Source organism: Cyclopterus lumpus, chromosome 7, assembly GCF_009769545.1.
Source record: "Cyclopterus lumpus isolate fCycLum1 chromosome 7, fCycLum1.pri, whole genome shotgun sequence".
Taxonomy (NCBI): Eukaryota; Metazoa; Chordata; class Actinopteri; order Perciformes; family Cyclopteridae; genus Cyclopterus; species Cyclopterus lumpus.
In genome coordinates this window covers 7,383,418-7,395,665 of record NC_046972.1, presented here as the reverse complement: position 1 = coordinate 7,395,665, position 12,248 = coordinate 7,383,418, and the positions used below count along the sequence as shown (strand labels likewise).

The window sequence follows — 12,248 nt, the reverse complement described above, 5'->3', positions numbered from 1 at the left end:
CTTTAAATTTACCAGGCACAGACGGGAACTGTTCTCACATTTTGCCATAAAAAAGCCCCCTCGACCTAATTTCTTGACAGCTGAAAATGAGTTTTAAAAAAAAGTATGTTGTATTATTACTCCTACAAATAATGTTAATATATCTTTAAGTACATAGTCGTGTTATTATGATATGCGCTATTCTAAACATATATGGTACTTAAAAATAACTGGATGTTTTATTTACGTTGTTGCATTTAAGACCTTAAAACTGTAACAACGGTATGGCAAAATGGACATTGCCATAGCAACTGATGCAGCGCGACGGGACATACCAAATGAAAGGTTTAGCGGTTTAAATAAGAACCGTGTGAAATACTGTTTTGATGTTCAGCTTCGGGGTGAAAATGACTCTATGTATAATTAACTTCGTCATATGTTACACGTAATATTTGCATACTTTAAAAAAAATTGTGAATACACTGATGAAATCACTGATTCACTCATCTGACCCCTGCGCGCTCTGAGTAGTATAATCTGATTTCAATATGGCGGCCGCGGGTTTGAAAATATAAACGAGGGGAACAAGTAATTCGCAGTAACGGCTCTGATTTACGCCGCGTTTCGACATTTTTTTGCTATGACGTCATACCGTTTACCACGAAATTAACGGGGACATGGTCAAAGCGGAAGACGCGCTCAACATGGCGGACGGCTGGAGAGAAGTGTTTGAAAGAAGCCGGGTGGTTCCTCCGCCCAGCCAGACAGTGCGCCTGGCTCTGGACAACCACTTCACTCAGTCCCACGGCTTCCAGCTCACCCTCAGCCGGCTCACCGCAGCTCACCTCCCGCAGGTGACTGCTCACAGCTGCCGTCAACATGCTTGATAAAGACGTAGAAACAGTTCTGCTCGTGGCAGAAGAGAGGTGGTGCTTGAACGTAGCTATCTGAAACCCGGTGTAGTTTTTAAGTTTGAGTCATTATTTAGCTGTGATACAGACGTTATGTACGTCACAGTGCGTCTGAAGCAAAGAGCAAAACTCCGTCGAAAAAGTGGTAAAATTAAAGGTGAACCGTCGTTTTATCACCTGGCCACGTGACCTCTGACAAATACCCATAGCAGAACGTTATGGATACTCGGTTTAATTCGGTTGAGAGATATTCTATCTCCAGTGAGTCCCATAACGTTAGCTGTTAACAGTTAAGTGTCTCATGGGAATAAGAAACCATTTAAATAAGATAATTCAGATTTTTGTGGAATGTACATTACACACACACGCACACACACACACACATGAATGCAGGATTTATCATTTGGATCTTGCATACATTTCTGGAGTGACACAAACTCATGGATGTCTTTTTTTCTGAAGAGTAGAGCAAAGTCAAATTGGATTAGATTCCAAGGTTTAATTTTTCCTACATGCATCATATTTAAGGGCGACTGTAATTTGGGTGTTTCCCCTCTTTAGTCCCAGGAGATGTCAGGGGGGGGACAAGATGTGACCCACCAGCTGAGAGTGACCCTGTTTGATAGAAACCACCAGCACTTCTTCGGAAAAACATGGAGGAGTCCACCCCAGAGGATGAAGAACAACAAGATCTCCCTCAACGAGGTATCTTTACTATCACATCGAAATAAGTTGAGATGACACCCAGCTGAGATGCACTGTGCTTTAGGTGTATGGGCTCCATTTAAAACGTCCCTCTTGTGTTGTTTTTTAGATTAGCAGTGGATTGACGGTTTATTAATGAAATCAATGCCCATTCAAGCGTATTTATATAGTGCAGCCATAACTTAATTAAAGCCATCTCAAAGGCTCCACCACTCAATGCTTTCAATTAGCACTGATGATTGGACTGCGTTCTCCCGCGCTCTTGAGAATGTTGTCAGTCTAAACTCGGCGAGTTAGTGTCCTGATTGCCAAAAAAAGGGGTTCCAGTTGCATTCAACGAGTCCCCATCTTATAATCGTCTTTATTCTCACCCTGCAAGTTGAGGAAGAGCACTTTTTATGTGAAGAAACGGCTCACGAGAGTTATTATAGAGGATTTAATAAAAGAAGAAAATGATGGATACAATACAGACGCAATGAAAAGCAGGTCAATTGGTGATCGGGCAGTCACCACTAATGAGACATGTTCAGTTATTGTTACAGGGTCAAAGGTTTAATATGTTTGAAATGGTTCTAAACCACACAATGACTGTGTCAAATGTATGAAGTTAAACTTTGCCTAAATCCTGTAAAAAAAAAAAGTTAAGTATTTCTCTTACATTCAAAAGTGACACAAAAAGCAACAATACCAAAGCTGAAGTTCATAAATATAATCCATAATTATTATTTATTTTGAGTTTAATTCTCCAAAGCCCATCTTATATCCTTATCGGGACTGGGTTTGATCAGATCCAGATGACGCCGATCTGTCAAGGTAAACAAGTAACCCCAGTAGGAAAGGGAAATATGTATAACACCCTCTATTATGATGCATCATTTCATTCTACATTATCATAATATAACATAATATACTACATTTTCTGCAAAATGTATGTAGAAAACCGTTGATAGATGAAATAAATGTTTGTTTTCGGCAAAGCCAGATAATTATATACCGAAAAAATAGATAATTCATCACAACGATGCCAAGAAATCATACATTAATTAAATATTGCAACAAAGCAGTCCTGCTCACTGATGGGGTAATTCGCCAAACTTCACCCTAACAAGTGCAACTGTTCTCAAACGAAAGCACAGTCTCTACACGCTGTGTGAGAGTAATAGATCATAATTGATCAGAGATCATTAACTAAACGGTGTACGAGTGTGTGTGGCGTATGGTTGTTTAAGTGGGATCATGTTTGACAAATAGTGATGAAACATGCAACAACTCCATTTCTAAACACAGTGCGTGAGTGTTTTTATTGGCCGACAGAGTTCACTGTTCAATAAGGCTGAACTCAGAGCAGCCAATCTGGCTAAATCAGATGAAAAACACCTGTGTGACTGGACCAAGGCTACAAGAGCCACTCGCATGTCCTCGTTAACCTGCGCGAGTGACCTGGTAAAACCACCAAAGCATCTTGTTCACACCTTTTCAATTGTGAAATCGTGGCAGACTCGCATTTGCGGAGGCTTTTGGCGTTTTAAAAAAAAATAATTTTGGGTGCTATTTCAAAACCCTCTCAGTTTTCACACTCCCTCTGACCAGATGTGAACAAAAGAAAAACTATTTGACTGATTTGCAATTGGCACGCATACCGGGTGCACAATGATTTCTGCCTCCTCCGAGGTGTTCGCAGATGCAACTAATTAGTTCTCTGCTCAATAAACACACGTGAGCAACAACAGACACTCCCGTCGGCTCGCCGTCGCTGCCATTGCAGGTTTTTTTAACGCCGCCAGATTGTGAGAAGCAGACGCATTAAAAAAACCCAGCGAGAAAGCCCAGTGAATTCAAAATGGACCATTTGGCTGGACTGCAGCGACCAATCACCTTCCACCAGCCTTTCCACCGCGTGCCGGTGACTCTGCGGCCCAGCGGGGCATCGAGCAGCAGCGCTGATGCAGTTTGTTCGTTTTACGCGCCTAAAGGCATCATGTGCAAACCCCTCAGTGTCGATAGGACCTCGGGGTGCATCTGGTGCGATTCCATGTACTTACTGTCGTATTATTGAGCGTCTCTGAACCAGCTACACTTGACACTGTATTGTATTGTCTTGTAATTGTTAATGGGATGTACTGTCCTCTCGAGCTGGTGTGAACAAAGTTGGCCCGCAGTTTGAGTCCGACGTTGGGGGGGGGGTTCGGAGTCTCACTTTGTTGCACGTCATCTCCGTACTTTCCCCCCCTTCCCAATCATTGTTCTCTTGAGTCGTTTCCCCCTCTGTAATCATCATTAGACACGGGGGAACAAAAGAAACACCTTTTTGAAGTCAAAGTGTGTGATGTACTTTTTGAAAGATGTGCTTTGATGATGAAATTTCCAATTGCTTCTTGAAAATGCTAAAGAGAACGTAGACAAAATGTACCAAAGATAAAAAAAAAGCCACAAATCAGGATTATCATCACGGTATCGAGTTGAAAGGATCTCTTTTGTTTAACCAGGCGCCCTCTGGTCTCTCAGGTCCACGCTGCTTTCCTGTACAGGGGGGTCCGAGTTAAAGTGTTCAGACTTCTTAGCCTTTAGGGGATCCCACTAAAAAAATGTGTCCGTGCCACGATTTCAGTCAAAGATGCACGACGCAACACTTTTGGAGAACTCTGATGCATTTTACATGTAGGAATCTTGTTTCAGCAATGTAAGCGGTGTTTGATTGATTCTCCAGTACGCCACTCATTTAAATCCAGTAACGTGCAGTAATGGAATAGTTTTTCTTTTTAGTCTTTTTTTTCATTCTTGATGTGCATTCAATTCCAGCTTTTGAGAAGAAGTGTCATAAACTACTTTTTGGCGTTTTACTCCCTTTCAAAAGAATACTCCTCTTTTGCATATTTCTTTGTATCTAAAATGAATTACACACGGTATCTGCCGTCCCCAGCTGCTGCAAAATGCATGCAAAGCTTCTGCTTCAGTTCCTGAAATCCCCCGGAGCAACCGGAGGCAGCAGGACACATATGTTGATCAAATCGGCCCCTGAGAAGAGCGGCGAGGAGGAGTCGTTACGCACGGCCGCTCACCTTCGCTGCAATCGCCCAAAAGCGACACCAGGCTGCCGCCGCGGTGTGACCACGCGGACGTACAGAGAGGCTTTTTGGTCTTTCGGAAACCGGGAAGCGAGGCCAGGAAGAGCAGGCGGCCCCATCTGCCCTGTTCACAGCAGCCGTGTTTGACATGTTATTGCGGGGTAAGCACAGGTGTGATTGATACAACTCATAAAGGTCTGCGTTCTGTCGCAGCCATTACAGGGAGCCAGCATACACAATACCAGGTGCCCCCAGCCCACCTAACCTAACCTGAGTTTACCCTACGATTACATGTCAAAAAATGGCTGCTGCGAAAAGGGCCTGTGAAAGGAAAGCAGGGAGTTCTGAACGAGTCGACACGAGACATCCAATGTCGACAAACCATGAGAAATGGAGAGAAACTCTTTGTCATAATTAATGTGCAACCGTCAATCGCAATCTTTGATTGCGGTGACTTGTTATATTAAATATGCACGTCGCGCAGAGAGCAATCAATTTGTTAGTGGGAAGGGAGAAAGAATAAGGGAACGAGAAGACGGAGGACTTCTCTTGCCCTTCTTCATCGTTCACACGGGCGTTTATGGGGATCTGCCGTTTATAGATCGAAAAGGATGGGGGGGGGGGGGGGACTTCCAGCAGCAAATATTTGTCTCCTCAGTCATCTTACCCCCTTCTAGAACCAAAATCCCGAAAACCAGCATCAAATACAAGACAAGAATCACAGCTGCAATCAGGAAAGCTCGAACCCCCGATCCTCCAGTCAAAGGAGGCAGTCGGAGCCAGCCAGAGGAGTTTATTACGAAAGGGATCAACAGAAATGACTCTGCCGTGGTTTCCTTCCTGTGAAAGTGCGTCTCCCAGCGTTGTGTTTACCACCCCTTTTAAGTCGTGGTGTTATTTTGGAGCCGGTGTCTGCGGAACAGCTGGGTGTGCTGTGTTCTCTCTCTCTCAAGCAAACACCTGAAGGCCTCTGAACATCGTGGTTGGAGGCCGGTCACCCACTGCTTAGTGATCGCGTCAGAGCGCCCGATCTGCTCACGGTGCGAGCTGTTGTGCGGAATGCTTTTTGAGAAACTCTTTTTTCGATGGGAATACTGTGACGGGCTGATAAATGCAGAGTGTTGCAGAAGTCTCGCTTTTCTTTTCTTTTTTCTTCTTTTTTTCACCAATGAGTCACAGCTACGGCACATTCTGATTACTAGTTCTATCGCCATCTGTTTTCTCTCCTTCCGTCTGCTTGATGTCATTTTGATCGAACAATCTCTCACAGCGTATGGCCTCACTTTGATCCGCCATAATAGTCATAGCCTGGATAACCCCCCCCCCCCACACACACACACACTTGGGATCCCAATAAGTGTCCAAATCCCATTATCCATCCAGGGTAATAATATAAACCACATCATATCCCATCAGGATGATAAAGTGGGGTTGGCCTTCTTCTCCGTGTCGTGCCGCAAGAGCTGCACCAGCTTTTTTTTAAATTATTGGATTTGCCCCGATGCACTCGCATTTATGCTGGTGTTTATGAGTGGCCAATTGCTGTTTGATATCTAAATAATGTCAGAGGGGGGATTCTCTCTTCAGTTACGGGAGCACGGTGGATATGCCCCCCCCCAGTCAGCCATGATGGATTGCTTTTAATATCGGGTGAAAAGCCGTGATTAAAGAGAGAAAGAGGCAGCTCTCGCTAGATCTGTTTTCTTGCTTCGACCGCGCATAATATTTATGCGAGACGAGTCCCGACGATGACGACATCTGTTGCTTTTTGTGCTGCTCCACGTGTTGTTTTTCCAAGTTGTCAAGTCTGACTTATGAAGCTTTTATTTCAAGTCGAGAGAGCACATTTTGGGACAGTTGTTTGTTTGAAAAAGGCTTTCATGGCTTTTCCACTCTTGTGAGAGCTGCTTTTATGTGTGGAATTCAACTTGTCCAGCCCTATAAATGTCGGCCTTTGCTTCTGTTTAGGTCTATTTGCTTGGATGCACAAAGAAAAATGTAAATGTTATTGCAGATTTCCTTTGATTGGATTCTAATAATGCAGAAGAACAATGTCATGGGCTTTTGTGTCTATGCTTTTAAAAAAAACAACTCTTTAAAGCAAAGTCAATTGACAATCTGTAGACTAATGTATTTAAAAAAATAATAATCCTGGTACCAAAGTCCAGTATGTCTCAAATCCCCTCAGAACACCAGTTGTGGATTTTCTCACATCATGACTCAGATCGTTTGATAACTGTCTGGATGTCTTTCCACAAGGTTGCTCTTCCTCGCTGTAGTGAAAGCTGCGGCCAGCAGAGGGCAATGTTGTGCTACAGGCGGGCAGCCCAGATGGAGGAGTTAATGGACTGGAGGGAGGCAGAGAGAAATGTGCATCTTTCTGCATTGTATCTCACTGTGATCACTCCATTTGAACTCCCTGCCTTTCACGGGGAGCCAGTGGTTTCTTCTCATATGTGCAACATTATCAGGCCGACATCAGGGCTTTGGGAGAAAAGGCCACGTTTTGTTCCTGTCCGTGCAACCTCTGTTTATCTAGTACTCCAAATGCTGTTTGCCGTGACACACACACACACACACACACACACACACACACACACACACACACATTTATTTTATTTCCCTACCCTTTATTCTTTTGTCCCTTCTCCTAACTGTAACCTCATGTCTACACCTGACCTTTTATGCTCACCCTCTAACTCCAACCCAAACTGAAGGACGGACTATCGGGTCTCGGTCCCCGTTGTCTGATAAAAAAAAAAAAGAAGAAAACCCACCCCTCACCACCATGTGCACCAGCATGCTCCACCAATGGGAACACATTTGAACATCAGTCACGCAATTCCTCCTCTTTTTGTTTCTTGAATATTTGTTCTCCAAAGAGGATGCTGGTTTTCAAAGTGAGCAATCCCACGTGGTTCAAACTTCAGCTCGGAGTACTGAATGCACACGGCAGTAGTCGCACTCATCCTGTAGAGCACCAGTTTCTCCTGAAAGTGTACAACAACGTTCCCAAGTTTAAGCTGTCATGGCGGTGACGAGGCTACAGTTAAAGCCTCCATCCCTCCCGTTTTCTTTCCTCCTTGCTTTTCTAAAAGGAGACGCACGCAAAGCTCCAGAAAGGCTGGCTCAGCTGAAGAACAACTTCTCCTCTCTGGTATATTTGTTGTTGGGTGCTATATACACGTAGTTTGATTTCATATCTCTTATCGTCTAATGCAACTCCACAAGAACAGGATAAACTAATGGGCAATGAATTATGTTCCTCCCTGTTGAGAACCTTTTAGATGTTTTCAGGCTGATTACAAGCAGACGTCGGTGATGTCAGAGGCCCATTGATCCAACCTGTAAGGTTTACTTCAGCTGGTTTGAAGATGTCCTTCCAAAGACTGGGTCGCAGGAGATTTTATAGGGCCACCAACTACTTTTGCTGAATTTCTCCTGTAGTCTTTATTAAACATGTATATCTGCAGTATGCCACACGGGAAGGGGGGGGGGGGGGGGGGGTCTCAATGTTCTGCTTATTGTAGTTCACTTGTAACATTGAATCTAATACGAAACACTTGTGTCCACTGAAAATAATGTGAGACTGTTATCTCTGCCTCAATGCATTTATTTGATCTCGTTCATAAAGTATTAAACATGTGTCTATGTTTTCGATGGCACATGCTTTTTCCCGCACGATGTTCCTTTCTACAGTTCTGACATTTGGGTATTGTTAGAATCTGATGAATCCTGGTGTCGACACTTTTTCCATTGACGCATGCTGCACACATTCTGTAAATAAAGAAGAGACACTATCTGAAAGCAGCTAACAGTTGGCCTCTGTGAAATACCCATTCTACGCATGCCAAGCATTTCCATTCACTTTGTCAAAGTTAGCCTGCTCCTCAGTACCCGTCCCCGCTGCCAGCAGGAGTAATTAACTCTTCAACAATGAAAAAGTAACCGTAATCCCATTAAACAATGAACAGTGTGAAACCATGTTAGGCCAATGGACAATACTCCCGTTCCCACTCTCAGGCCGGATTTAGACCTATTTTCAGCACTACGATTGACATCTCTCTCTCCGGCTGCACCTGTCGTCACACTTGTATCGTCCCGATTGGCGTATTGAGATCGGTGACATCACAACATTTCCACGTTCGTTCCAAACTCAAGGTGCACTTTAATATTTGTTTCAAACCGAAATCATTTCATCTTCTAGGAGTTGATGTCGGGTATCCCGCAGCAAAAGAGACGGTGACTGGAGATGTCCCCATGCACAGTATCCGGTGTGTTTGCACGTTCTGCCGTGTGGGTGGTGTTTTCTCTAATGGTGCAATTATCACCTTTATATTTCAAATGCATGGCTTATGGCTTTCTCCAACCTGATGCTACAGATTTACATAACTGCCTGAACTGGGGAGGTTTGATAAAAGAAGACTGATTGAGCCTGTGCAGCGGCTTAAGAGACTGTCAAGTTAGCGCCACGGTATCAACGCACACCACCACGCCACGGAGATGCATTATTGACAATAACAATCTGCTCCGCCTCTGTATATGTTTGATTTTTTGACATTCATGCATCGCAGCTGGGTTCGTAATGTTTGCTGTTTTGATAGTGCAGAGCTATAATTATGACGCCTATCTGCTAATCGTCAAATTAGCTTTTTGTAAAGCCGTGCGTTAAAGCAGCAGGTGATATTTATATTAATCAGGACGTACATTCATACCCAGCGTGTTCTGCGGCGCAATTGTGTGTCAAAATCATACACCACCATATGTATTATGTGTTTTTAATACTTGACTGTCGTCAATTGTTCAGCTGTCTGGGCTGTTTGTGTGTACGTGAGTACACGTTGACAGGAACATTGTAAACATTTCCATACTGCGGCAAATATATATATAATGTTAGTCTCAAAGGGGAAATTCAACGCCTTTTTAGGTGGACGTCCAATCGGGGTTGATGGTAAATGTAGTGAAACGAAGAAGTAAATTCCCCGGCGCTATGTTGACCGAGGAAGCTGACCCCTCCCGCTGCCGAGCCACGCTAGCCGTGTCTCCGTGGACCAGGATGCATTGCTTTCGCAAATCTCACAAAGTAATACAATAATTAAACTTAAATTTAAAAAATCCCCAAACGCGCTCCCAGTTTATCTTCGGGATGCTGAGGAAGGTCTCCAGCACGCCTCTTGTCTTGATGAGGAGGAAAACTGTCACGCACAGTAACGCACACACGGCCCGCTCTGTCCGGGTTGTCGTCGGTGACAGCGTGCAACAAAAAAAACGGGCCCACGCTGGCAGTGATTACAGCCGAATGATCCTTCTGTTGGGAAGGCTCCACCAGGCGGAGACGTGGCTAATTACTCTGTGCCATAGAGCTCCATTGTTGTATTAGATAAACAAAACGCATCAATGAGACATGCTGTTGCGCCGGGTAACGCGTTCCTTCATTCCCATTAACACGGGCACTGTGGTTTATTCTCAGAAGTCAGAGACAGACCAACGCAATGTTGATTTTCATCAACTTTGCTGACGATGAGGAAAATAATACCAATAATCTTTTAACATCTTGCTCCTAGTACAAAATGGCCCAAAGGAGTCCTCCTTTGAACTGCTTTGAGCTCAGATAAACAGGCAGCAGTAAAACATGAACCTATATTGAGTCTTGTTGTTTTCTGCCTTCCATTCTCTTTATTATTTTATTTTACAAGGCATGGCACTTCCCACAGTAAATGTAGCGAGCCCATGAAACCCTTTTGGTGTGAAAAAGCCATGATTGATGGACAAAGGAGCCGCTACAGCAGCACAGACGGGCCTTCAGCCTTCCTCGGGGCTTAATTCCTTCTCCCAACTGGCGCGCTCCACTAAGAGATATACGCTTCAATTATACATGGGGACGGTGGGATCGCAGACTCGGCTGCCGGGCCCGAGAACTGATCAATATTTCAGCAACAGGGGGGGGACCAAACATCTAGCGGAGCAGCTGCTGCTTAACAGCTTTACACACTGGAGTGGCACACCCATAGTACATGGCTATATTGTGTGTGTGTGTGTGTGTGTGTGTGTGTGCGTGCGTGTGCGAGGGAATTCAAGGGCCACAAGAGCTACTGTGGACGTGACAGGAGGGAGAGATGAGAGCCCCGAGGTGTGTGTGTGTGTGTGTGTGTGTGTGTGTGTGTGTGTGTGTGTGTGTGTGTGTGTGTGTGTGTGTGTGTGTGTGTGTGTGTGTGTGTGTGTGTGTGTGTGTGTGTGTGTGTGTGTGTGTGTGTGTGTGTGTGTGTGTGTGTGTGTGTGTGTGTGTGTGTGTGTGTGTGTGTCGTGCGTATTGACTTGATTCTTACTTGACTCCCTAGCTCTTTTTTCTCTTTCTGTCACTCCCTCCCTTTTCCCTTCCAAACACATGCACTCAAATATGCACACACATGCACACGCAGACACACAGCAAGTAAGCAAGCTTGGCCCTGTAATTCTGCGTAGCCTGTGTGTGAGGTAGAGAGAGAGAGAGAAAGAAAGTCCTCCTTGTGCTTTGTTGTTCCCGGCTTTGACATTGCCAATATCAACTTTTGTTGAAATGTACCTTTTTAGAATACCTTATTTCCCGCATTCCTCCCTTTTTTTTTTATTGTGATGCCTCTCCAGCATCAACATTGAGTGCCTGCGGTCTGTCTGTGACACATTTCAGACAGGATTTAAAAAATGTCAGGAGACCAAAACCTGGGTGACAAGCTCAGATTTCCCCCTGCGAGCGCAGAGATCTGTCGCATGGCAAAGCTGGCGATGTCGTAGAGTGCAGATGCTGTTGGAGTTGGCGACAAGGCAGCGAGCATCAAAGGCACCGACGCTAAAAGTGAGGAACTCCTTTTTTGGGGGAAAAGGTTATGGGAGTAGGTCGATTAGGAGGTCCTCATTGTGTGCCGGCATGTATTAATGGGAACTGGAGTCAGACGATAGGTGTGGGCTGTCATTGAAGCGAGCTAGCCATAGGGAAAATGACTGCACGCCGACATTGTGCTTTCATCTTGCTGATTTCTCCTCTGTCTCAGGACCAGCCTTGGCTATGATTCAGGGCTTATTACCTGCCAGGACACATGTAACTCACAGTCAACCTTCCCTCTGCCTTCAGGACCGTAGTCAGTACTTAACGTCATCTGTTATCCCCGAGTCAGTTTGGAGCCATTATCCATCACGGTCTCCCCTCGTATTCTATTCAAGAGAGAAAGAGTCGCCTGCTTCTTTCAGGCGTTAGCGGTGTGTTTTCAGACTAATGGCATTTGGATTTGTGAACCTCAATTACCTCACTTTCTGTGGGGTCTGAGGAGGATGGGATGGTCCAAAGTTGTCCCTTCGGATGACTACATCTCGGATTAGCATGCCATTTATTTGGGATAGTCTTCGGTGAATGTCACCTGAAGACCCCAATGTTTCTTCTAGCACTATCGACAGGTCAGGATTCCCCCATGACCAACACTTTGATCCATATTGCAAAAAAAACTAGGCAAGATTGTCTATTTGATCTTTTTGTCTATATATCTAAAAGACAGATTGCCATGAAATTAAAATGGTTTGAGGATGGCACAAGAGGAATGTGTTTGAGTCATTGAGT

The 12,248-nt window shown here is 44.6% G+C and overlaps 1 protein-coding gene across 5 annotated transcripts in view; it reads left to right on the top strand.

Annotated features, from left to right (window-relative positions):
* Positions 1-533: 533 nt before the first annotated feature.
* nphp4 (nephronophthisis 4) overlaps positions 534-12,248 on the top strand; it is a 138,280-nt gene continuing 126,565 nt past the window's right edge. For all 5 annotated transcript variants that reach the window (XM_034537649.1, XM_034537648.1, XM_034537647.1 and 2 more), the window contains exons 1-2: positions 534-833; positions 1,452-1,595. In XM_034537649.1, the coding sequence (XP_034393540.1) occupies positions 657-833; positions 1,452-1,595 (321 nt within the window). In that variant the 5' untranslated portion in view covers positions 534-656. The remainder of the gene's footprint in view (positions 834-1,451; positions 1,596-12,248) is intronic.